We start from the raw sequence: 25,699 nt of genomic DNA, 5'->3' as shown, positions 1-25,699 counted from the left end.
TTACGCAGAGCATACACTCCGGCGACTTATGTACATGAGACAGGACCCTCTCACGGGCATCTGTCTGATAGATACGTGGCAGCTCTCATGAGCACATACTGCCACGCTCCATGCTTCCTGGCGAGTGCTCGCCGACGTACTCTGCCAGTAGGAGCGAACCACATTACTATGTAAGGTCCGCAAAACAAACAAGAACTCTGCCGAGTAAATCGATTTGGCGCATGGCCGCATGGCCCGGAACTCTGCAGACTGGAAAGAACAACCCGGACAAAAACGAAAAAGATACAGCACCCGAGTATTCCCAGCTGGTCTCCCACGCTAGTACTGACTGGGCCCTATGATGCTTAACTTAGGAGATCGGACGGGATCCTGTGCTTTCATCATGGTATGGCCGTATCTGGCGGTGTTTCTGTGCAGCGTATATGACTGACTGCTTGAGGGAGATGGGAACTTCCCCAGCGAACGTCACACCGCTCGCGCTACAGCCAGGGGACTGCATCACGTACGCCGTCGGAGCCAGCGAAGCGTGAACTGTAACCTCCAAACAAACCCGCGTCAACACCCAATTGAAAGGGCAGTATGGCTGATCAAGCAGCTGGAGGGAAGCCAGCCGCTGTGGAGATTCCTCAGTGGTCGTCGTCGAACTACAATGTCCTGCCTCCTACGGCCCAAGCACCATTCCTCTTCACATACTTATCCTCCCTCGAGCGGAGACTGACGCGGATCAGCTCCAATGCACTCACGAATGGACAAGCACAGCTGATCAACGACTTATGGGGAGTTCTACGAGAAGCGACACCTTCACGGCCGGTGCGCGCAGCGTTGGGGAGGTGTTTTGTCATGATCTTTCGGAAGTGTGGTGCGAAGGGCCTGTTCGAGACCTTCAATGTGTTGGTGAAGGAGATCAGTGGGATTCCTGGGGGTAAGTTGGCGGGAAAGGATGTTAAGGCGAAACAGGCCATGATCTATGTGCTTGGAGAGATCACGTTGGCGCATGGATCGCAGATATTCTCGTTACTCCCTTCGTCACATCAAGCATACAACCGGATCCTGAAGTCCTCGTCGGCGTCGCATGTGCTCAAACTCGCTGTACTACACGCTCTATCGAAATACTACGCCGTCGCCGGGAAAGACATCGATGATTCTGCCGCCAAGGAAACGCTGAAGCACATCAAAGCAATACTCGCCGAGAAGAGCTACGCTGCGCAGGTAGCAGCACTAAATGTCCTCGAAATCATCGCCCGCGAACAGTCACCAGCAAGTGCAGCAGACTTCGACACAATCAAATCACTATCCCTTAAGGGAATGGAGTCCCGGATCAAGGCTGTACGCGAAGCCGGGTCTCTATGTTTCGCAAGCCTCCTCAAAGGCGTCTGGGATGGCGGTGAGTCAGAAACGGGGTCAGAAGGCCGTGAGTCAACGTCGACAAAAGCACCGGGTTCGAAGCGGACTGGGAGTATGCCGGTTGATGGGGAGGATGGAGCACCACCCGCGACATCGAAGAAGTTTAGAGCAGCGAGTGGGCCACAGAGGTATGCTCTTCCGTTGCAGACAATGTTGTTACAGATTTCGATACTGTATGGGAAGTCGTCTTCGTTGCCGGCGTTGCGGACCGGGTTGATTCGGGCGTATGCTGCGTTGCTACAGGGTCTGGGGAACGATGTTGTGCAGGAGTCGTATGCCATTATCGCGCATAATCTCCTTTGTGAGATTGCGCCCGTTACGAATGGTAACCCGCTGTGGACACGGAAACATGTAAGGTTACTGCTAAGCGGAGTCATCGCCAAGAGGATGCTGGGAGAGACGGCCCAGGTAAACGCGATTAAGTTTCTCTTGGAGCAGTACATCGCGAAAGAGGAGCAGAAAACCGACGCGGCCCTTTGCAGTGCTTTGGAAGCCCTACAGGTTTTGATCGCCGCACTCGGATCCGCTATCACGATGCAGTCAGACACTCTGCGTACCACCCTCCTAAACGTTATCACCAGAAGCAAGAGTCGCGAAGTTCAAGTCAGCGCGGCGTGGTGTATCCGCTGCCTCGTCAACGAAACGCCTGTGCAGATCAGTCCAGTGATGACGTTCTGTATCAACATTATCTCCCGGGATTTATCAGCGCTCAACACTCCAGCGCAAGCGGATCCGAAAAGGCGAGCGATCGCTTGTGCGGAAGTGTTGGCGGGTGTATGCTTGATTGCGAAAGCGAAGCCGTTGTATGTTAATTTGGATGTTATGTCGCGTGTGCTCAGCTTAGCCACCACGGTGTTAAAGAAGACTGGGGATTATGTCTTGGGTGTCAGTTGTGCACAGCAGCGGATTGCGTGGATCTTGATCGGCGGGTTGATGAGTCTTGGGCATGGGTTTGCGAAGACGCACTTGTCTCAGTTATTGTTGTTGTGGAAGAATTCGTTGCCGAAACCGTTGACGAAGGATTTTTGGCGGACGCAGTCAAACAACGAAGTGATGTTGCAGCTTGAGGCAAGGGAAGCGACATTGTCTTCGCTGTTGTGTTTCTTGAAGTATAACAAGAGACTGTTGACGTTGGATGTGTCGAGGAGGATTATCGCAATGCTTGGGAACGCACTGGTTTTCGTGAACGGTGTACCAAGTGCGAAGAAAGACAAGGATGATTTGGCGTGGGCGGAGAGGGTGAAGTGGGCGCAGATGACGAGAAGGAGGATCTTACAGTGTCATTTGCAGATGAGTGAGTCGAATCATATGGAAGTCGTGCAGAGCGAGTTGTTGACGCTTTCGCTCTCGTTGTTTGCGGATTCAGAGGCTGGAGCTGGGACGGTTTCGTCGGCGCCGGGTGTTAGTGGAGAGAGTTTGTGGGGGTTGACAGATAATTATGCTTGTGGAGTTACGAGCCTGATTAAGGGTATGAGTATTGTGGATTTCCCATTTGAGGGTGAGAGTGATGGTGAGATGATGCACTTTACTAAGAGGATTAGTGTCGAGGATACGATCGAACAGATGCTGGATGAACCGATTGTTGGGGCTGTTGAGCATGATCCAACGATCCTTTACACTCTCGAACGTCTACGGGATGGCATAGCCCCACAACCGATTTCTGCAGCGACCGCAGTGGTTGACTCGGCCATTGAGCTGTTTGCAGTCACGTTTCCGTCGCAGCCGGCTAAGGTGCAAGAAAGTATTTTGGAGCAATTGGCTACTGTGATGACCTCACCGCGTTTGCAGAAGGATCCGCAGATGAAGCTTGCTGTTCAGTGCAATGCTGTGATGGCTCTTCTTGGCGTGTTCAAGGTGTTCATGACGAACACACAGACGAAGACTGGGTTGAATGCAGAGCGTGTGGTGAAAATTGCACAGGAGATCATCCAAGCGGGCGTGACCAGTACGGACGATTACCTGAGGAATGCTGCGACGCAGGCGCTAGGACGATTGATCAATGTGTGCGGAAATCAGTACATGGCTCCGATTCTGAACTCCTTGATTGACCAGATCGTGAGCAACCAGGATTCGCATGCTAGAGCTGGAAGTTCAGTGGCTCTTAGTTCGTTGTACAAGTATGTCGGAGGCATGGCGGGAAGTCTATACTTGAAGACTATCGCAGGTATTCTTACGTCCCTCAGTAATGACCCGCATCCCACGGTTCACTTCTGGGCGCTTGATGCATTGACTGTCTTGATCGAGTCTGCTGGACTTTCGTACTCCGCCCAGATTCCAAGTGCATTGGAGCAGGTGACCAAACTCTACACGGCAGATAGTCACGATTCGGAGAGTGCTTCTATCGCAACGGCGAACATCGCAATCAACCTTCCTACAACACAGACGCTGGTAAGGTGCACCGATGCCATCATCAACGTGATCGGTCCGGATATGGCGATGCCGTCGAAGAACAGAGAGCTGATCATGGATTTGATCGCGTCCTTCTCAGCGGAAGGTGATGAGGGCGTGGCCACCGAAGCGGTGTATTGTACGCAAAATCTGTCACTTTTCATCCCGCAGATCCTGTACGCTAGGCCTTTCATCAACCGCTTGCGTCGCAACATGCTTTCACCTGACAAGGCTACGAGATCGGCTGCCGTAAGCGGCGTGCACCACCTCGTTCGACGTGATGCTGCGACCGCTTTCCACTATGCTGGAGAGGGTTTTGAACTATGCTTGTGGTACGTCTTAGATGCATCGGTTGGAAGCGAAGGGGTCAAGAATATCATCAGGAGCTGGCTGCAGCAAACGGCAGCTGCTAACCCAGTGTACTGGAGTAATCTCTGTCAGAGAATTCTTACTATGCCATTGGCGAAGGCAAACGTACACGCTGCTCCGACAGCTAGCCAAGGTCCTGATTTGGGAGATGAGGAAGTGGCCTCCATGGCTCAGGCGTCTGACAGACCTGGTGATAATGGAGTTGACCATGGTTCAGGTGAGCTTATGCGCTGGCAGACACGATGCTTCGCCTTGGAATGCCTTCTAGACGTCATCAACCTCAGTGTCAAGGAAGCATCCATTGTGCATGAAGGAGCCGAGGCATCGCCTATGAAGCTGGTAGGGAAGGTTGCGGAATTGATCCGCATGGCATTCACAGCATCTACTGCGGCTGTGTTTGAGCTTCGTTTGACAGGTCTGCATATCCTCAGAGCTGTTGTGAAGGTGTTCAGCAAAGTGCCAGACCCAGACTTCCCGGAGTATCTTCTTCTGGAGCAATATCAGGCCCAAATTGCCTCTGCACTAACCCCAGCGTTTGCAGCGGATTCGTATCCTGAACTGGCTGCATCAGCCTTCAACATTTGTGCGGAGTTTGTTGCCAGCGGAATTGCGAAAGACGCTGAGCGTATGGGTCGTATCCTTAAGTTGCTTGGGTCTGGTCTTGAAGGGTGCTCTCATAAAGCCAATGCAAACGTCATGGGCGAGTTGAAGAATCTCAGTGGTAACGCAATGCTCATGTTGAAGCTTTCAGTCCTTACGGCCTGGGCTGAGTTGCAGATTGCCAGCCAAGAACAGGAGTTCCTCCTAGACGTTGTCAAGCCGCACGTCCCAGAACTTGTGGGACTCTGGCTGGAAACCCTGAAGGATTACGCGAGACTGCGGTTCGAACCAGAAGGTTCGGGTAGTATGGCGAGTCCATCCTCGACTAACCGCGATGTTCTTCTGAGCTTCTATCAAGAGGCATGGCTTAGACTAGTTGATGCAATTGCCAGTTTGATCGATCAAGACAGCGAATTTGTTTTTGCTGCGCTAGACAACCGTCGTTCCAGCGTTCATGGTCATGAAAGGATGAAGAGTACAGGTGACATCAACTACAGAGCAGAACCTGCAGCATTCTTCTTCGTTCTTTTTGGAATTTGCTTTGAAGCGCTTGCCACGAGTGCCAACGGCGAGTCCAGCACACGTACGTTGGATATCCTTTTGGCCTTGCAGAAAATCTTGCGACCATCCGTGTGCGGTCAAGCGATTTACAAGGACGTCATTTTTGCGGAAACTACGGATCTCTTCGATCGCTTGGTTCTCCTGGAAGGTGGTAATGTGCAAAGCGCCATTGTGCACATCGCATGCGACCTTGCGAAGAATCATCCTTTCACGCGATCACTCGAAAACAATGAAGGCCGTGCTCACAGCGAAGGCTTGTCCGATGAAATTGATCAGCTCTTCGAGCTCGAAAGGATCGTCACGCTGGCTCTTGTTCAACAAATCCCCTCATTGCATGACAAGAATGATGTGCCTTTACGTCGTGGCGCGTACACAGCCGATGCCGTCCAAAGAGCAACCGCAACACTCGCCGCTTTTGTCGACATGGCAGAAACTTTTCCTAGCATCATCAAGGGCGATCTGTACGACACCATCTTCCACATTTTCGGACAGATCATGATGGACCAAGATGCACAAGCTACGCTTGCCCCGCAGAGCCTAGCCATTCTCAAGATATTCTGCCGAAATGTCGTCGTTGCCGTTGATTGCGGGTTGAATGGCGAAGGTCTGCTGTCCACCATTGTCAGAGGGGCGTTAACCCATATGGTCGATCTGATGAACAAGGCAAGTGCTCAAGAGGGGTATCTTGCTACACCATCGGCGAAGAACATGTTCTTGGCGACTACCTTGATTTCTTCGGCACTCGGACACCTGGTGCCTTCAAACGATGGTTTCATCGCCAAGTTCTCCTATACACTGGAGACTAGTTTAGGTTCACAATCAGATGAGGTCGCCGCAGTAGCGTTACAATGCATACGCTCTTTGATCTTGTCGTCAAAGCGTAGTATTGTTGGACAGCAAGCAACTTTACGTTTGTTGCCGCATCTTATAACCTTCATATCTAGCCCTAGTTCGAAGGTGGTCGATGAAGTCTCGTTGGCAGAGGATGCCTGTGATGTCCTTGTGGAATTCGTGAAGGTTATTCCTCCTGAAAAGGCTATCCCTGCCATGACGATCGTCATTGCGACGTTCACAACATATGCTACGAATCCTGCGGTCAACAACGTTGAGGATACCGCCGAGCGTCTCCTCAGGCTAGCAAGACTGAATGCGGACGCTTTCAAGACTGTCGTAGCAAATTTGCCGGCAGCCCAGAAGACCGCTTTGGAAATGATTCTCAAAGGAGGCAGAGAGGAAGGAACGGTCGTCAAGAGTGAAGCTAGCCAACCTACCATCTCTCTTAAGATGGACTTCGGTGGGTTTTCAGGATAGTGATGCGCGGAAGGTGGAGGTGTACGATATGCAGTATCATAAGTCATACTCTTTTTAGAACTATCGAAAAGCATTTATTTTTGATATCATTGGACATCTAATTCGAGAGGTCTCGCGAAAAGTCTCGCAAACTCAAACACTGTGGTGGTCACCAGTTGTGAGCCAGATGTTGGGCCGACGCCCTAGCGCCTTCGCTGGCGTGTGATCCAAAATGTGAGAAGGTCGATTTTGCTACGCACGATATTTTCACTGAATTCAAAACGTTGTCAGATACGGCCATACCATGATGAAAGCACAGGATCCCGTCCGATCTCCTAAGTTAAGCATCATAGGGCCCAGTCAGTACTAGCGTGGGAGACCAGCTGGGAATACTCGGGTGCTGTATCTTTTTGCCTCCACAGCACATGCACAGTATTGTTGATACCGCCGGTGTATCCTTAGCTTTCCTATGAACACTCACTCCGCTTCAGAGCCAGAATACTTCAAAATAGATTGTAAATTGACGTAACCCGTCGTTTAACGATCAAGCCCTAGTCCGTGAGAATATTGTTATATGTGTGTAATGAAATACGATGCAATGTCTCCCACCTCTCCTCTCCCCTCTCCCTCGCTGACTTGTTTACAACGACATTCCGTACCCCTTCAACACAACCTGCGCATCAGCAGGCAATCTACTCTTGATAGTAGCAACGATTTGGCCACCACTAGCTGCATCAACCTTCGTCAACTGCTCCGCCAAAAACCTCTTCGGCTCAGGCACAGCAGCGAATGGATCAGCCTTCGTCTTACCAGCCGTCCCCAAGCGAGAGTACGAAGCCTGGAAGGTAACGTCCTCGACATCGACTTCCTCAATTTCGTCATCGCCCTTAGACTCCTCCATGGGGAGTTCGAAGAGCTTGAGGAGTGCCGTGAGGAGGAGCATCCAGATCTTCTGGTAGGGTTCGGAATGAAGGGCGGTGGAGTCGGAGAGAAAGCGGGTCATACCAACGGCACAGATCTTGCGCTCGGCGTTACCCTTGACCTTCTGTGCGTCACCCAACAAGATCGCCTGCATGAGCTGGCCGAAAAGACCGGGCTGCACGCTGTCGATGGACGCAACAACGAAGTCTGGTCCGGCACCCTCCTTTTGCATTCCAGCGAGGTAGTAAACGAACACCACAAACCTCAACGTAAATTTCTCAGTCTTGGAAGAGTTCAACCTCGTCAACAGCAACAAGAAGATCTGCTTCACGAAAGGCTGAAGGGTAGCAACCGGAACACTCGCAAACACCGTCTCCAACAGATCGAATCCATAGTGGTCATTGAGCTTGCTCGCCACCAACTTTTGAAAAATGCCGAGGATCGCCTGGAGCTTGTTGGTCTCGACCACGACATTTCCACCCCTCAACAAAAACGCCTGCAACAAACGCACAAGGGGCGGGATGTTACCCCGGGAATCCCAAAGCGCGGGGGTCAACAGCGGCGCAAGCAAGACCTTGTACGAATCAGGGAGATCACCAGCCGCGTGTGCCTCCAACAACTGACTCATGAGTTGGAACACATACGGGATGAACTCAGTAACATCCTGTCCCAAAATCGCATGGAAGGGAGGGAAGAGGAGTGCCTCAAACTGACTCAATGCAGCGGGGGAGGTGGGTACAACGAAGCGGACCAATGCACCGAGGGACTCGAAGACGAAGTGGTTGAAGCGGGGATTGGAGGGGTTCTTGCTGATCTCGATCAAGATCTTGGTGAGGTGCTCGATGGTCATCGAGGTGAGCGCAACAATGTTGTCGCGGGAAGTGATAATCACTCTCATCACCGCTCTCATCAAGAAGTCGTTCTCGGCCAATTTCTGGGGAGTGTCGGCTTGCTCGATCAACCTGAACAACTGCTCCAGCAAGTCCTTGGCGAAGGGCTGGATGTCGGCTTTGTTGAACAACATGGTGTTCTGCCTCTTCAAGAACAAGATACGCTCGATGGTGATAGCGGTGTAGGTGTAGACAACGTAGTTCGGGCTCTGCAAGTGATTCACCAAAACGGGGAAGATAGAAACCAACTGTTCCTTCGTCAACTGGTTTCTAAACGTATAGATATACTTGATCGCATCGACCTTCAAGATGGGGTGAACCTCATCGAAAGAAGTAGTCAAATCCGGCGCGATGTTCTTCGTGAAGAAATCGACGACATCGACCATCATGTTCGTAGAAGTAACACCAAGCTGAGAAACGACACCCTTTGCAGCGATAGCGGTAAGCAAATACACGGCCGTATCCTTCGACTTCCAGTTCGACACACGGTCCGCAGCATACTGATCCAAGTAAAACGTGATGTACTGCGTAACAACACTCGTAACACTCTTCTCAAACTGCTCCATCAACCCACGCACCAAATCCGTCGCGCTTCTTCTCCTGGTGTCAGAATCCGATCCCTCGAGATCACGACGGATGAACTCGATAGGATCGTCCTCGAAGAGCTCTTCGTCGGCTTCGCGGAGGGACATGTTGGGAAGGATGATCTTCTCGACAAACTGGCGGAGGACGTCTTCGGAGGAGAAGAGAGCGGAGTGCCGTTGGACTTTGACAACAGATGTGAGGAAAGCCATGGCGCGGGAGACGAGGAGGTCGTATTTGGCTTCGAGGCCGGTGGTGGTGAGGAGGGACCAGGTGGTGTTGACGAAGTCCGGGAGTTGAGAGAATTCTTCCTCGTATCTTTGGGTGTAGAGCTCCACGACCTCACAGATACCCGCCTTGACCTTCTCCACGGGCCCAGCTTCCTCGTCATCGTCAGTGTTGAGCACAGGGTTGGCGTAGGAGAGGTACTTGTGCATCAAGCCCATACATTGCGGCATGTTGTCTTCGAAGAACTCGGGGATATCCTGGCAGTTGAGGTCAAAGAATATCTTGACGATAATGTGAAGGGTCTGGAAGAGCATAGCGAGCGCTGCGCGGTCGGTGGTAGAGGAGATGAGTTCGTCGACGCGGGCGAAGAGCTGGAGGTAAGGGACACAGAATCTGTCGAGGACGAACTTGATCTCAGTGAAGAGCTCATCAGTACGGAACTGTGATCTCCAGCGCTTGAAGATCGAGTGCGCAGTCTGAAGAACACCGTTATTGCGGACCATATCATCAGGTGATAACCGCGACACAAGGTCGTCAATCAACGTATCCCAGTTGTGAGGGAAATCCGTGTCAGCGATGATCGAAACCGCCTCACCCAACTGCACCTGCAAAAGTGGCGGGACGGAAATCATGAGACCGATGATTTCGCGCTTGATTGAGCCTCGATCTGATTCTGAGATCTTCTTGTCATCGTCATCGGCCCAATTTGTTCGGACAAAGTTCTTGAAGTAGAGGGCTGCTGCTTGACGGGTTGCATTGTCTGCTCCAGAGGCGACGATCTGGAGGAGGAGGAGGGAGAACCCGGGCTGGGATTCGGCGGCCTTCAATTGCTGCTCAGCTGTGGATCACCTCATATTAGCACTCGTCGTCATCGTACTATAGGATGAAGAACACACCTTGCTTGGCTGTAGCAGGGTTCAATGACTGAAGTAGAAACGATGCAATGCTTTCCATGGTGACTAGGAGTCCACACGGGGGTATATATGGGATGTCAGAGTCTCTTGGAGGAAGGGTCTCTTCCTTTTTTTAGAGTTTAGGTTCTGTGTTTTCTAGTGTTTTGGGCTCATGCCGCCTAAACGTAACCCGTTGCTAACTGGACACGTGAAAGGCAACCATCGACGGATCCCGCAGAACATCGTATATGTCTTCAAGATAATTTGGAAAGAGTTTCATCTCTCTTCCCCCAGCCCCGACCTCCTGTTCGCTGGCTATGTGCAATGAGGTCAGTTGCGTGAACGTCGAATGTCGGTTAAGTGACTCCAGAAATCTCAGAAATCTCCGACTCCCGACATTCTGATCCCGCGAACTTTCAACAAAACACCAAGAGAGCAAACAGTCAGCCATCCTGATCATTAGCGGTCATCGTTCATAGCCCGTAGAGGGCCCTATCCATACTACCATGAGTGGCCAACCAAAACTCTTCGGTGCCCTCCGCTCTTTCGTCCAAGCCAGATCAACCCCCCAAACAGCCGTCGCGCACGATGCCGCACACTCCCACGACGCGCGGACCTCTCTGGACCAAGACGCCCTCCTTCAACAACTCCGACCCGGTCACACGTTGGACGAGCGAACTTCCGCCGCCCTCGGTTTGGCAAAGATCACGCAGACTTATGCGGTGCCGAGTGTGACCGAGATATGGTTGGCGGGAAAAGACTTGGCGGACAAGAGCAATCCACCAAAAGCAAGGAAAGCGGCATTTTATCTGATGATTACGTGTATTAATTCGCAGACGGAACTGAGCTCGGTGGATCGGTTGTTGTTTTTCCAGGCGATTCAGGAGCATGATGTACCGGAAGACTTTGGGATGCAGTTGAAGGCCTTAACGGCGCTCACGAAGAACGGACGAGATCTTACCTCTTTTGAGCAGTCTATCGGGACGTTATTGGCGACGTGGTTGATACAGACTTACCGCGCAGCCGACAAACGACGACAAGACCCGCCCTCCAAAGACAAGGCAACGGCCGGTACAAGCACGGAACAGAGCCAAGAAGACGAGCTAACAGCCGTCTTCCAATCCGCCACTAACGCCGTAAAGTTCAACTTCGCCATCTTTTCCGAAAACGACATCTACGCCCTCCTCTACAACGTCGTCTCAATCTCAAAACGCACCGGAACCCGCTCCGACATCGCCCTAGCCCTCGAATTCATGGATACACTTATCTGCTACGGCACCATCCCCGTGAAGAACTTGAGCGGTGTCATGGAAGTGTTGTGCAGTGCGCACGAAACGATCACGGAGTTTGGGGAGAGGACGTGGAGGATCCTGGGGAATTTGCTGAAGAGTCATATCTCGCATTCGGCTTTGGAGACGTTGAGGAGTGTTATTGATGGGACGGGGAATGAGCAGCATATTAATACGGTCAAGGGTGCGCTGAGACTTTTTACGAGGGTTTTCCGTGCGAAGGAAGAAGAGGGGTTGCCGGTTATTGGGGTGGAGATGGCGATGACGACGTATCGCTCCGCATTGAATAAACGGAGTTTGAGGACGTGTTTGGAGGTGTTGCGACATTTGTCGCAAGTGTTGGATGATAAGGCGTTGGTTGGGCAGATTACGTATGAGGAGTGGACGGTGCCACTAGAAATTCTTTATATCTCCACACGTTACCTGGAGGAGGTGCCGAGTGCGGTGATGATCATACCAGGCCAGGTTGATGCACCAGGGGATTCCCATGCGGTCAAGTTGGCGCATGTGCTCGGTGATGTCGTAGGGAAGTTGAGGAAAATGTATGAGGAACATACCTTAAACGGTCCCGAAGGCGATTTTGTGGATTTGTTGGTAAGGGTACATGAGCGATTGCCGGTGGATATGCAGGAGTTGGTGTTGGAGCATTATTCGGTGAACCATCTGTGTCTACCCAACTCGCCTGATTGGGTAGCAAATTGTGAGGTCGTCGTGAACAGTTTCTATACGCATCCTGGGAAGAGAACTGAGATCCGGCAACGGGCACTACGGCTCCTAAGCGATGTTTGGGACGTCGTTCAAGATGTGTATGGCGACTCATTTGTGGATGAAGTCCTCCTCCCACTCTTGGACACCCTCGAGAAAGAGAAGGACGCTGCGGTCGTTACGGATGCGTTGGCATTGTTGGTCGATGTAGCCGTTGTCGCATCAGTAGAGCACTTCGCAAAGTTGAGCGCGGTACTACGGAGATGTGCTGGCTCGCGGATGAGTCAGTACGCTTCGACAGGAATGACGTCGAGTTTGACAAGATCAGTTACGGCACCGGAGCCCTCGACGCTGAGTCGGCATATGAGTTCCTCGTTGGCGAGTTTGTCGGAACACCCGTCGAGAGGATCGGAACGGACGCATGAGTCTGAGGGGTCGTCGCACATGGACACGGTGGGGGTGCCGAGTGCGTCGTTACCTGGTGCTGCGGCGAAGAGTTTCGTGTGCATGTTCCTACGGTGTCTGAAAGACAACGAGGCGAAGCGGTGCGCGGCTATCTTCGAGGATTTGGTCGGGCTCGTGGGAAGTGACGGTGACAGCGAGGCACGACTTGTGGCGATGAAGCTGTTGATCCGGATACGTGTGGATATGTCACGGCAAACCTGGATCACGCCGACGATTGAGAATACGGAGGTCGCTAAAGTGTTTAACCGCACCCCCAAGACTGCTGTGGAGCATGAAGGGGAGCAGAACATGTTAGGGTCGAGGATGCACGGCGAGGGACACACACCACGGAAGGTCAGTGGTGGATCGGACAGTATGTCTGGGAGTGGAATGTTGAGTCGAGGTGGGAGTCTGAGGAGGCCGGCTGGGAGTCGGTTAACGGAGCATCTTGCGTTGAGTTTGGAGTCGTTGCCGTTGTGGGTTGTGCCGGAGTCTGATCCACTACCCATGGAGTCGCCAGAGACGTCTTGTGCGTACCTCGTGACCGAACTAGGAGAGGAAGACGCGGAGACCGGTACGAGGAAGGTTGTGTTACCGGTTGTGAAGTGGTTGAGGACAGCAACGAATATCTTGGAGAGGGACAGTGATTGGGAGGTGTATTCCTATCTCGTGGCGGGATTCGCGCCACAGTTAAACAACACTCTCTTATTCTGGAAACACATTCCGGAGATCCAGAGGTTGCGTGGGTTGATTTGCAATCAGCTCAGTAACGGCTCTACACCATCTCGTCTCCAAATGCCAAACAACGTCAGGAAGACGGACGTGATGGTTGGCATCGTTGTGACATTGACGAGCATGATCCCGTACCACAAGCACAACTCGAAACAGCAGGACGATGAAGTCATCCAAGCGTTCCAGAATGGATTACTTAAGTGGCAGCGAACGGCAAAGTACTGCATGCACGGCCTGGCAGTTTGTTGCCACGAGATGCCTCTATCATCCACCCGATTCCTGGCACAGACCACAGGACGTTTGTCGCAGATTATCACCGCTGCCGGAGTTTCGGTGCACGTACTCGAGTTCTTGTACGCGTTGGCTCGCGCGCCGCATCTCTACGTCAACTTCACCGAAGCTGATCATCGTCGCGTATTCGGTGTGGCACTCCAGTACATTCAACATGCAAATACCATCACGAAGCAGAATCCCAATTCCGAAGCGACTGCGTCGGCCCTGAATCAGTATGTTCTCACCCAGGCTTACAACGTACTTTCGGCATGGTTCCTATCCCTAAAGTTGTACGAACGCCCGAAGTACGTGCAGTGGATCACTAGAGGTCTCCTGGCCTCAAACGTCACAAAAGACTCGATCGACGAGCGAAATGCAGCACTTATCGACATGCTCGGCCGCTTCGCCTACTCTAACTCTGAACTCAAAGCTGGGCCCGCGACCCTCGAGAAATACGTCCAAGGTGGCACTGCACAGATTAATTCGAAGACTTGGGTACATGGGAATTCGGTTATCACGATTCGGACGTCTAGTGGGACGGGAGGGTTGTCAGAAATCGTTGTGAGGAAGCCGTCTGGGACTGCGAGTTTTTTTTGTAAGCCCAATGTCGGGGCTGATATTACTGACCTACTCGCTGAGACGGAGGAGTCTCTGACTGCGAAGAATGAGGCGGAGCATGGCCAGGAGGATGCAGCAACGGGGAAGGCTCATGATCCGTTGGGCGAGTTGAGCACTTTCTTGCCGAGTTATGTGTTGTTGCAGTTGACCGTCAACCCTGAAATCGCTGATCAACCGCGTCCGCTGTTGATGCCAGATGATGATGCATCTCAACGTGCGACCTCGGTCTTCGATCGCATTCCTGTTGTCGATTTCGCGAAGATTGGTATCGTCTACGTTGGACCGGGGCAGACGACAGAAGCGGAGATCCTTGCCAATACGACTGGTTCGAGACGGTACTTGGATTTCGTCGACGGGCTCGGAAAGCTGATCCGGTTGAAGGGCATTAAGGAGGTCTACACTGGTGGTCTAGACACCGAGAACGACATCGATGGCGAATACGCGTATTTCTGGAACGACAAAATCACGCAAATCATTTTCCACTGTACCTCGATGATGCCAACAGCACTCGACCGCGACCCACAGTGTACTCTCAAGAAACGTCATATTGGAAATGATTTCGTGAATGTTGTCTTCAATGAGAGTGGTGTGCCGTGGAGTCTGGATGTCATTCCCGGGCAGTTCAACTTCTTGAACGTGGTTATCACACCCGACGCTCGAACCGATTTCACCCATCGTTATGGCGCCGATACTGAGGAAGCCGATAGTAGGTTCTTCCAGGTTGATTTGCTCCGACGAGGTGATATTCCGGAGATTTCACCTCTTTGCCAGACGAAGATCGTGTCAGCGAAGAGTTTGTCGGCGTTCGTGAGGCATGTGTGTTTGAATGCCAACATTTACTGTCATGTGCATAACCTCGGGGGAGGCGAGTTTGTGTCGAATTGGTGTGAGCGGTTACGGCATATTCGTCGGATGAGGGATAGACTTGAGCAACAACACGCTGCGGCTCAGGCAGCAGCGGCACAGGCGAATGCTGCTCAGGCGAAAGAGCATGCGAGGGAGCAGGCTGCGGCAAGGCTGAGAGCCGAACAACGGAGGGCGTTGGTTGATGTTGATTTTGGGGATGAGAATAGTTTGAGTGCGATTGTGGAGAGTATGGATTTCACGCGGTTTGCATAAGGAAACGTCAGAAGGATCACGGATTGGAAAAAAAAAAACGGAAGAGCTAGGGAACGGACAGTCATTGGTATCTAGGCTGGGCATTATTGTTACTCGTTTTTGGGATAGGTTCATATCGGAGTTTTTGTCATCAATTCTGATCGTTGTTGCAATTCCTGTCGGCTATCATTGCCTTCCTTCCTTGCATCCGCGGCCGGGCGCGCATATGAGGTGGAGTGACGTCGAGCCAAGAGGTGATCTCAATTGAAAAATCCTCGACGTCGGCAATTGGAGTTCTCCACCAACTCAACCGTAACATCAATCAATCGTCATGTGTCGCTGGTACGTCTTGATTCGTGATCAAGAGAGATCAAGGTTAACAGCAGACTAGGTTTGCTTACGTAGGGGACGAGTCCACCCTCCTCGAGGACGTTCTTATCAATCCCTCCCACTCCATCGTCCGCCAAATTGATTCACACTTCTTCCCCCAATTCCACAAAACTTACGCACCACACGTCCAGAACAATTCAAGCACCTCCGACGTCCACGTCCAATCCGACACGATGGATCAGATCCTCCAGGCTTCGGACGCACCCGGACAGGCGAACTTGTTTACGAACGTGGATGGGTTTGGCGTTGCTTACTACACCTCTACCCAATCCCAATTCAATTCCGGAGGTAAATCGGACTCCGCTCGACCCTGCACATACAAGAACACACGTCCGGCTCTAAACGACCTCAACTTCCGCTCCCTCTGCGCCCATACCCAAACCCAGGCCCTCTTCGCTCACATTCGTGCCGCGCCTGGCCTTACCCCTGTCGTTGAGACCAACAACCACCCATTCGTGTTCGGTCGCTATGCGTTTATGCACAATGGGTGTGTTGCTTCGTTTGAGGGGATCAGGGTGAAGTTGCTGCAGAAGCTGTCGGAGAAAGCTAGGAGGAATGTCTTGGGGACGACGGATTCGGAGCATGCTGCTGCGTTGTTTTTCACGCTTTTGGGGGATGATTGGGAGTGTCGTCAACCTCTCGAGAAACTCCGTGATACGATGCGCGAGACTGTGAAGACCTTGCTTGAGATGATCAAGGAGGTACCAGAGGAGACCGGTGCAATGGGCGCCCACTCATCCCTCAACTTCGCCGTAACCGATGGTATCCAACTCCTCGCTCTCCGCTTCTCCTCTTCTCCCGAGCAGGAACCCCCTTCCCTTTACTACTCCACCAAAGCCGGAATCACCCTGAACCGGAAGTACCCAGACCACCCCGATGGTAAGGAAGCGGCCAAAGCGCACAAGCAGCGTGGGTTGGGCGGGAATAAGATGCCAGGGGAACATGGGAAGCATGTCATTGTTGCAAGTGAGCCGAGTACGTATAAGGGGGAGGAGTGGGAGTTGGTCCCGAGGGACAATATCGTGTTGGTTGATGACAAGAGGGAGGTTAAGCTTGAGCCTATGGGTCTCTAGATTAGATTTATAGTGAGACAGATGTGTATGATAGTGTTGAATACGATGTATTTGGGCTTTTTTCCTTCTGTCCACGGCAATCTATGCTCATCCGAATCCTTTCTGCTTCCCACGACTACAAGAGTGACGAATTAGGCCACTCTAGCAGTCGGGCGCAGTAGAGAGGACGTATTTGCCGATTCTCATTGAACTTCCCCGAGTCGTTGAACCTACTTTGGCATTTATGCGAGTAGGTGGACTCGTATTGTACACTGTGTGTACGTGTGTGTACGTGTGTTGTATACCACCAGTGTATTGTTTAACATTAGTTTCCGCAGGATATGGTGAATTGGGTAGTGCTGGTCTGTCAGATAGCTTCATGACCAGATATGTCGCCGTTCAGATGGTTCATGGCGTGTTGTGCGGGTCGTCTTGTCTGGCCGTTGTTTCTTGGGCCGTGACGCCGCTAGTTGAGTCGTCTTGGTTGTGGTTGTGTTTGTGGTTGCTTGTTCGTTGTATTGCCGTACATGAGCGCTCGTCGTGCATCTGGCTCACTGAACCCTTTTCCAAATTCTTCTCAACTTCTCGGCTCCCCTTCACTCCCCTGGCACAGTCGCGACCCATCTATCCTTCTACGCCGGATGGGGAACTTTGCCCTCGAACCCCGGCGGAGGACGGATCGTCGCGACTGGCTTGCTAGCTTCAAGGACCGCAGCGAAGGCCGTTAGGAAGTCCATCTGGGTAATCTTGAACTGTGGGATGATTAGCTGGGGTCGGGGGTGGGCGAGGGGGGTTTGCGCGGGGTCGAGCTTCTCGTCGACGACGACGTTGTCGAAGACTGGAGGTTGACCATGGGGTAGAACGTTCTCAAAGCCGGGGGGCGGCCTGATCGTGTGAACTGGTCTTCTCTGCTTCTCAGAGGCAAAGACCGGAGGGCACGGGATAATGTCTTCAGATCCGGGAGGAGGGCGCAAAGCCCTCTGGCTGGCGGACCTCGATCTAACAGTAGCCATGGTTTCGTCAACGGCATCGAACACCGGCGGACACGGAACGATGTCTTCAAACCCAGGAGGGGGACGGATCACCTCTGTCTGGCTGCAAGAGGCCAGCTCGACAGTGTTGTTACACATCGGAGCACAGTGCACTACTTGTTCCTGTCCATAGTGTTCAAGACCGGGGGGCAAGCGGAACGGGCGATTCACCCGCTGAGTTTCCTCGACTTGATAGGTGTCGAAGACTGGAGGACAGCGAACCACATGCTCCAGACCGGGAGGCAGACGACCCGTGAAGGTCGTGGCCCTGGTGGTCTGGATCATGGGCATGCCCTCGATACTGGTAACATTCCATGGGCTGAAGATCGGGCTCCTGGGAGTGAATTTCTCGAGGCCGGGGGGAGGCTGGATCATCGGAGACACGCGGCAGACGTCAGGCGAGAGCTCGCGATCAACAACGTATCCGGTCGGCGGGGGGAGGACAACGCTCTGCTCCACGGGGATAACCACGCGAAGCAGGAGTTGGCCACGGCGCCTGCCCTTCGGGATGTTGGGGATGCTGATCGCGGTCGAGCTTGACATGTTGAAGAGGAAGGCGGTGTCCTCGGACTCAACAGAGTAACGACGCGAAATCTCTTCGACATAGTGCGGCTCCTTGAGACCAAGAAGGTAAGGAAGTTCAAAGTCGGTCCACTGAGCGTACTCAGTAACAGACAAAGTAATGTTCCAGTTGAGTGCCTTCTCGATGGCCCAAGTACGCACGGCCTGGTAGGTTTCGAGCTCTGTCTGCGCAAGATCGGCCCAGTGCCAAGCAGGCCACTGGTCCCATTCAGACACGGTACTGTGTCCTATATTCAAAGCCACGATGGCCAGAACCAACTCGTAATTACAAGTGTGGTTGCAGTGACCGTAAGCGGCCAGTGTACTTAGGAACTTGAGACCCACGCAGAAAGACTGCTCGATATTAATCATATCATTCATTTCAAACCAGAGCGCAGCCTGACGAAGCTCCTCTTGGAACCAAGCCATATGCTCTTCGTCTTCACTCGCGATACAGCTGTCCATAAGGAGGCTGACCGCGGCACGAGCGTACGCTCCAGCATCCATGGGAATAGCGAAAGGGTACGACTCAGACTGAAGAGCGGCAATGTAAGTAGCTTTAGCAAGAGAAGACATTTTTCAGGTTCTTTTGGTCTGATACAGAGAGGTTTGTGCGGTAAAGGCAGCGGTTACTCTGTGGAGGGATTGGTTGGTAGTGGAGGAGAATGGACGACGGACAGCTTGGGGGGGTAAGAAAAAATCATCTGCTAATCTGCTCGACCCCTTCCTCTCTGCAGTTTCCTATTGCGGATTTGTAGAGCAGTCCCTCTATGACATAACGTGCCAGAACCGGTGGACGCGTCGCCGGCGATGGCCGCACTTGGAGCCGTTTTGGAACCGCGCTATGACGAAAGCGGAAATTTTGGTACGAGTTCTGCATCCGATGGATCGGGGCGTTCGCTTGCCATAGATACCGTATACACGGTCTAGACGCTCGGGAGGACTGTAATGGCAGCGTGTTATTCGTTCTTCTAGGCGGCGATGGTCTTGTCAGCTTCGACACGTCAACTTCGACCCGTATGACGTCGGTGATGAGCATGATCCTATACAAAAGGACTTCAGATTGTAGCCATATGATATATCAGTAACTCACACATAAGCTATAATGTTCAAGAGCTTTGGTCAAGGAGCTTTCCCATATTGAACCTGGTTGACGCGTTGCTCTTCAGGGTCGTATGGCAAAAGTCAATAAACTCGGTCGATGTCCTAGACATATTCTTCCGTTTATGGTTTTGATTAGATATTTGGCTATAAGATATCTGAACTCGTTCGTGTTGGATGATGCTATACTCTGCAGAGTTAAGAGCCTGTAGGGAACGAACGCGGCGTGAGAGTAGGCCCAGGAGTGTCCGTATGCGTGGGACGCCGTGCCAACACAAAAGATGAGATCCTTACACAAAATCGTTCCACCTTGTCTTCCAGAACCAAGGAGTATTTGTCGGTAGTGTTTCCCCTGTGAAGGTTACATTTTTCTGTGTTATAGGCGACTGAGCCATGCAACCTTGAACCTCACGCGTTTATCATGACACCGGCAGCAACTGGAGCTGTATTCTGTAGTGTAGTTAAGTTATCGTTCGATATTTAAAGGTAATTTTTGCGCGTTTCTGCTTGACCGTAGAGACGAGAAAGACCATAGGCTCTCGGCAGACAGTGCACCCCATAGTTGACCCCGGTCGACTTGATAGGGATGGAAAGTTCAGTTGAAATGTGTCGTCTGTAGTGAACTTTACCGTTCAGGCAACGCATACAGGTAATACGGATCTTTCTTCACGCGCTTCGGAGGAGTCTGTGTAACGTTGACATCGATCCCGAACGTGGGTTAGTGGAATCTGCACGTGGATTGCGCTGCACCAAAGCTTTTCAGCAGCGAAGCGCGGAAACGGCAGGAACTCCCTCGACAGATTTCGACAGCAGCAATGGCTAAGAGTGAGTGATCTCCGATTGTATCTGCGTTTCTCGACGTGCTCTGCTTGGTTGCGATTGATTTGGACGGCGCGCTCCCGATGGATTGATGGATGGGTTGACGGGAGTGCGGCGGATTGGCGACCGACGTTGACAGCAAAGCCAATCCGAGAACGACATGGCGACAACTAAATGATGATTTCTTCTCTGGCACCTCTTGTTTGATGGCTCGCTGGCCGTAAAACCCCGGCTTGTCCGATGAGCTCACCGAAGATTACTTTTCTGAATATGCGACACCCATCAACTCAGCACCGAGCAAAGCACGTTGAACATGCAGATACTACAGTTATATGTCTAAGAGAATAGCTTACTGACTGCTTGCTCTTCAGACACCTCCGCCACCAAGAAGGCCACTCAGGCTCAGAAGGCCGCCCTTAAGGGTACCAACGGCAAGATCCAGAAGAAGATCAGGACCACTGCCACCTTCCACCGCCCCTCCACCCTCAAGCTTGCCCGTACCCCCAAGTACCCCCGCAAGTCTGTTCCCCACGCTCCTCGCCTCGACGAGTTCAAGGTCATCGTCAACCCCTTGAACACCGAGTCCGCCATGAAGAAGATTGAGGAGAACAACACTCTCGTCTTCATCTGCGACATCAAGGCCAACAAGTACCAGATCAAGGTTAGTGAGCGTGTGTCTCAATCTGCATCGTGGGTTGAGCGGCGTTAGCATGCCGGTCGGGTCTCCACCTGTTTGCATCTGCAAGAGGACATCTCCCCTTTTCCCTTTGGAGACCTGCTGAACCGTGCACCGGACGTCTATCATACGTAACCGGGTGTTGTGAATGCATGCTGATATTTCTCCCTCCTTAGGCTGCCATCAAGAAGCTCTACGACGTTGAGGCTCTCAAGATCAACACCCTCATTCGCCCTGACGGTACCAAGAAGGCTTACGTCCGCCTCACCGCTGATGTTGACGCCCTTGACGTCGCCAACAAGATTGGCTTCATCTGAACTACTCGCCAGTAGTCTATGATGAATGGGGAGGGAGATAAGAGGCCTTGAGACGGATATAGAACAGGTTCTTGGATTGGCAGGGATTTTGTAGACTGGTGCTTTGCGCTGGTAACTTAGCCGTTGCTTCATTTTCTTGGATTTGTGTGTAATCCCTCTTGGTGATCTGTCGAAAATAAAAGCTGTCCCTTTTATTTCATGTCCACTGCCCTCTTCATTCCTACTTATATAAGATTTTCAAGTTGGGCTTAGCTGGCGACTCCAGGTCATCTTTGCTCGCTGTGTCCGCGATACCTTCAACCCCTTGTTCAGCTTCCTCGGCCTCATCAATCTCCTTGTCCTCCTCTCCGTCCTTCTTTGCGAGCTTCCTCTTAGCTTTCTTCTTCTTATTCGCCTTCTTCTTTGCCAGCTTTTCTCTCTTCTTCTCCTTTTTGCTTTCTGGCCCATTCTCCAACTGATCTATCCTTTCGGCGAGGATCTTTCTCGCCACCTTCCTATTCTGATCTCTTGACCGTGTTTCCTGGCATCGAACGACGATGCCGGTTGGCTTGTGTTGAAGCAGAACCGTAGATGACGTTTTGTTGATCTTCTGTCCTCCAGGACCCGAACCACGGATGAATTGTTCAACAATTTCGGACTCGAGCTAGCATTGAAAGTTAGATATGTTCGATGAGAATGAGCAGTTGTGCTTACGCTTTCCTTAATCTCCTGCAGAGTTCGTCTTCTTGCTGGCTTTGCTGCTAGGGCTGGTTTTTTCTTTGCTGCTGAGACTGGGGCTTCGTTTACTATTGGCACAGATGCTTCATCTGCTAATTCCCATTCCTCTTCCAGGTCCTCGTCAAGTTCCTCTGGTGCATCCTCTTCATCTGCTGCTGAAACTGATGACGAAGCTATTTGCTGTACAAAGTATGAGCAACTCGCCTTTCGGCCCGATATCACCCTACCTTAGTTATTTTCTCCGTAGAATTCCACCTCACTGATTGAGACTTCCATGCTGCGACAGCAAGCGTTGGCCGAACCCTATGCAATGCTGTTGCTGGATTGACGGATCAGCAATTGGCCATGAAGAAGCCAGCACGGCTCACACACGCTTACATACCTTCTTTCCTCGACACAACACCTGCTAGCGTCCTCCTTGCAACCTCAGCCAGCTGAGCTCCAATTCGTAAAATCATGTCGATGTCGTAATTCTGTGCCTGTAGCGTTGATTTCACCAAAATCCCATTTCGGCCCCGCAAACTCCGGATTTCCACCACCAATACCCATTATCTGCTTCGAAAGCCCACATGTCCTCCAGCCGCCGCGGCCTCAATTCTCCAGACCTCCAGGCAGCTCATGATGAAGCCGTGAAGGGTTCACTCATCGGCGGAGCAAAGTCGTTCGCCGGTGGTCTTGCATTAAGTGTGATTGCGCATCACACATGGCCTTTCTACAGGGCCTTCACGTTTCAACACAAGGCACAGTGCCTTTGATCTCCGTGGTTCAATGGCAGCGCTGATTGCGGGTACAGGGCTTCCTACTATCCGGAATTACTATCTTCGGCTTCTGTATAGGCGGGGAGGAGCGTCTGATTAACTTTGAAAAGCATAAGCGATATGAGGATAGAGTAAGAAAGGTCGAAATCTACAACAATTACATCAAGGGACTACAGGAAGAGAGGGACAGGGCGGAAGCGGCAGACGCAGCCGCAGCAGCACAGGCGGCGAACGCCATCAATGAAATATCACAATGAGGCAATGAGTGGAAAGACCTGCTGGCCAGGGATCTCAAGGTGTACGATATTCACAAGTTTCCTCATATTAGTAATTCCCTTTCACTCATCTAGCGAGAGAAGCGGTTTGTGATGATGATACCGATGCAATAATTGACAAAAAAGAAGAAAGCCCGGGAATGAAGGACAACCGAACACCTTAGACCTAGTCCCTGCCAATTTCAGATATCTCCCTTGAATGCTGTCTCATTCGATCGACCGGTTCCACCCTCCCAACACCATTAGGTTCTCTCTCTTCTTGTTCCTTTCCGATCCCAGGGCTTTGATTTTTGCGGCTTCGTTGTATAATCCCTCCCAAAAACTGGTCACCATGCAAGAAATAACGAAAACAATGAAAAATGGAAGCACCAACTCGGGACTATGCTATCCGAGTGATGTCGTCCATGGCGTAGTCCTCCTCGCTGGACATGCTCGATCGTCGCTCACGTTCAACAACGACAACAGGCCAAGTATCACGCTTCTTCAAGGGAATGTACTTTCCCCGTCCACGCCTGGTAAATCGGAGGTAAACCTTGACGTAGCAGACCCACCCGATGATGAAGACGACAGCAGCGGTCAAGAATCCAAGTACAGTAAGGAAGACCCAGTGCTTGGCAGCCCAGAAGACGAAGTTGGCGTCACCCTGGTGCCACGAAGATCCAGAGAACCCAAGGAAGAAAGACCAGAACTTGCCCTTGTACTCATCAGGCATCAAAACCCTGACGCGAGCCGACTCGCTCTCAACACCCCATCGGATATAGTCCTTCCAGACGACACTCAAGAACAAGGGTCCAGTACTGAACATAACCGTCAAGTACGGCATGTACCAATTTCTGGCGTAAGGCTTCAAGCTCTCAATGACGCGAAGGAAGAAGGGGTGGTGAGGAACACTGCCCATGGCGTCGTTGGAGATACCAGTGGGGATGGTCTTGCGCACCCAGGCGGGGTATGAGAGAAGTGGATCTAGGCGACGGTTGCAGCCGTCATCGAGGTCGATGTAGACACCACCGTAGTGAGCGAGGACGAAGTAGCGGATAACATCCGCACGTTGAATTGGGTATGGGTAGGAGTCGAACGTGTCGAGGAACCATGGGTATTCAGCGGCGATAAAGTCCCGAGACTTCTCGTCAGTCCAGAGCTGTAAAACGTACGTTAGCAACCATTTACTAGGGATGTATGCTGCTCCAAACTCACCATGTAAGAGTAGTCCTCGTGCAACTCCAAACAAGTCCTCTGGGGTTCCCGCCATTTGTCGGGAATCGTCTCGTTCTTCCACGTCTGGTGAATAATCTTCGGGATATGCTGTGGTCGTGCGTCGATCATAGAGCTATTAGGAGCTGGGATGTCGACGGCTCGGATAGCATCTGCGGAGCAGTCTTCGAAGAGGAGCGTGATGAGGGTATAGAATGCATGGAGTAGTAGTGAGATGAAGAAGAGGTTGATGACCAGGAAGATGATGAGAGGTCGTCGCATGCTGTCTTGGTGATAACAGGTGCTCGAGGGCGGATTAGACGGAAGGTATGCGGGTGCGTCGAAGAAAAAGTATATGAATCAAGCAAAGAAGGCCCTGCTTCTCTGTTGCGATCGAATTGACTTGTGTGAAAGGAGTGTGAATGCAGGCCTTGTAAGGGTCAGACGAGGCGAAATCTCTCTGCCACCGAAGTAAAGACGAGCTGTTGAAAGAAGCGGACCGTGCGACGACTTGATTGATGATAAAGGAGAGACTGTCGAGGGCGCGCGCTGCTGCTTGGACGAAGCCGAGATGAAAAGGAACGGAGGGTGGTGAGTTTTTGGGACGGCACGGATATAGAAATCGAGCACGAGCCGAAGAGCCGTTCGTTGTCCGTTGCGATTGAACAGTAAGACGGGGTGTAGTTATTGCTAGGGGCCCTGGGGTCGACCGGTATGCGCCGTTGTTGTGTGTGGAAGGGCTGCCTAGGAGTTCGGGGTCTAGGGGTTACTTAGGCGCGCGTTTAAGTTGGGAGGTGATTCCCTTTCTGGCAGCAAGAACTCGACTAGGAGAACCAAATTTATATAGTGTCGGACCATGATCTGTATGTCTTGGCAATGCCCTGCTGGTCTCTTCATCCTAGGATCCAATTTGATGCAGGCCGTCGGAGCATCTTGACGGGTGGCAAAGCCTTACAGCGAGGCTTTCATCTCTTCGCCCTCCCTCGATGATCCCCCCTCTATCAGACCCGGTTGGCCCGTACATACTCTCAGCTGGGATAAGGTTCATCCCCACCCGTTTCCTCTGCAGCACTGCAGAAGCTGTCGCATCGGGGCGTAGCAAGGAGGCTTTTTCACGCCTCATACGCAACACCACCTGAATAAGAACTCGAGAGAACCTAACCAACCCACCGTTAAACAGTTTTAAGGAATCCCCACGTTTTACATTTGTACACGTATGTAACTTACAGTAACAGATCGTATCTGATTAAGATGACGTGTCAGTGATCTGTTGGGGTAACCCGTATCCGAAGAGGGGTATCACGGAGGTGGAACTCGCGATCGGTGTCTGAGTCGCATGGTTCGTCGAAGCTTTACAGACGTAGGTGGACCCTCTGGTTCATATTCTACGTTATGGCGCAGTTATGTCAAGAAGTGTAAACGTGTTTCGAACGGGGTAATTGCAGGCGGAGCTTTTGCCTGATCCGACTTGACGGTCGAATCCGCCTCCCGTACTCGCACTCGTGTCGGGCCAGGGTACGAATACG

General features: G+C 51.9%; 8 protein-coding genes across 8 annotated transcripts; 4 read left to right on the top strand and 4 right to left on the bottom strand.

The window, feature by feature from the left end:
- Positions 1-579: 579 nt before the first annotated feature.
- On the top strand, positions 580-6,633 carry SAICODRAFT_58976 (ARM repeat-containing protein; the record flags this gene model as incomplete). Its single annotated transcript, XM_019169641.1, has 1 exon — positions 580-6,633. The coding sequence occupies one exon, from the start codon at positions 580-582 to the stop codon at positions 6,631-6,633; it is 6,054 nt and encodes a 2,017-aa protein (XP_019023071.1).
- Positions 6,634-7,252: 619 nt separating this feature from the next.
- On the bottom strand, positions 7,253-10,274 carry SAICODRAFT_94579 (karyopherin Kap109; the record flags this gene model as incomplete). The annotated part of the gene is made up of 2 exons (XM_019171944.1): positions 10,130-10,274; positions 7,253-10,071 (listed from the first exon to the last, which is right to left on the bottom strand). The coding sequence occupies exons 1-2, from the start codon at positions 10,185-10,187 to the stop codon at positions 7,253-7,255; spliced, it is 2,877 nt and encodes a 958-aa protein (XP_019023070.1). The 5' UTR covers positions 10,188-10,274.
- A 490-nt stretch (positions 10,275-10,764) lies between these two features.
- Positions 10,765-15,105, top strand: SAICODRAFT_43171 (uncharacterized protein; the record flags this gene model as incomplete). The annotated part of the gene is made up of 2 exons (XM_019168725.1): positions 10,765-12,428; positions 12,525-15,105. Coding segments are annotated over 2 exons (4,245 nt in total), but the record flags the coding sequence as incomplete, so codon positions are not given.
- A 462-nt stretch (positions 15,106-15,567) lies between these two features.
- SAICODRAFT_94574 (N-terminal nucleophile aminohydrolase) lies at positions 15,568-16,807 on the top strand. The gene is made up of 2 exons (XM_019171943.1): positions 15,568-15,627; positions 15,677-16,807. Exons 1-2 carry the CDS (start codon positions 15,617-15,619, stop codon positions 16,746-16,748), a joined length of 1,083 nt encoding a protein of 360 aa, XP_019023068.1. The 5' UTR covers positions 15,568-15,616; the 3' UTR covers positions 16,749-16,807.
- Positions 16,808-17,359: 552 nt separating this feature from the next.
- SAICODRAFT_26363 (uncharacterized protein) lies at positions 17,360-18,895 on the bottom strand (the record flags this gene model as incomplete). Its single annotated transcript, XM_019166931.1, has 1 exon — positions 17,360-18,895. The coding sequence occupies one exon, from the start codon at positions 18,893-18,895 to the stop codon at positions 17,360-17,362; it is 1,536 nt and encodes a 511-aa protein (XP_019023067.1).
- A 1,325-nt stretch (positions 18,896-20,220) lies between these two features.
- SAICODRAFT_66609 (60S ribosomal protein L25-B) lies at positions 20,221-21,312 on the top strand. The gene is made up of 3 exons (XM_019170247.1): positions 20,221-20,573; positions 20,631-20,900; positions 21,092-21,312. Exons 1-3 carry the CDS (start codon positions 20,553-20,555, stop codon positions 21,230-21,232), a joined length of 432 nt encoding a protein of 143 aa, XP_019023066.1. The 5' UTR covers positions 20,221-20,552; the 3' UTR covers positions 21,233-21,312.
- A 140-nt stretch (positions 21,313-21,452) lies between these two features.
- SAICODRAFT_20269 (uncharacterized protein) lies at positions 21,453-22,423 on the bottom strand (the record flags this gene model as incomplete). The annotated part of the gene is made up of 4 exons (XM_019166234.1): positions 22,332-22,423; positions 22,177-22,268; positions 21,926-22,129; positions 21,453-21,875 (listed from the first exon to the last, which is right to left on the bottom strand). The coding sequence occupies exons 1-4, from the start codon at positions 22,405-22,407 to the stop codon at positions 21,453-21,455; spliced, it is 795 nt and encodes a 264-aa protein (XP_019023065.1). The 5' UTR covers positions 22,408-22,423.
- A 938-nt stretch (positions 22,424-23,361) lies between these two features.
- On the bottom strand, positions 23,362-24,455 carry SAICODRAFT_59077 (uncharacterized protein; the record flags this gene model as incomplete). Its single annotated transcript, XM_019169653.1, has 2 exons — positions 23,362-24,120; positions 24,177-24,455. 2 exons carry the CDS (start codon positions 24,453-24,455, stop codon positions 23,362-23,364), a joined length of 1,038 nt encoding a protein of 345 aa, XP_019023064.1.
- Between the last annotated feature and the right edge of the window lie 1,244 nt (positions 24,456-25,699).

The sequence above is a fragment of the Saitoella complicata genome (genome assembly GCF_001661265.1).
Source record: "Saitoella complicata NRRL Y-17804 unplaced genomic scaffold SAICOscaffold_17, whole genome shotgun sequence".
Classification (NCBI taxonomy): Eukaryota; Fungi; Ascomycota; class Saitoellomycetes; order Saitoellales; family Saitoellaceae; genus Saitoella; species Saitoella complicata.
This window is presented reverse-complemented; position numbering and strand designations above follow the sequence as displayed.

Coding starts and splice junctions, on each gene's coding strand:
- SAICODRAFT_66609 (XM_019170247.1), top strand. CDS start 20,553: ATGCAGATACTACAGTTATAT. Junction 20,574..20,630: donor TGCAGATACTACAGTTATAT/GTCTAAGAGAAT, acceptor GCCACCAAGAAG/GCCACTCAGGCTCAGAAGGC. Junction 20,901..21,091: donor CCAACAAGTACCAGATCAAG/GTTAGTGAGCGT, acceptor CTCCCTCCTTAG/GCTGCCATCAAGAAGCTCTA.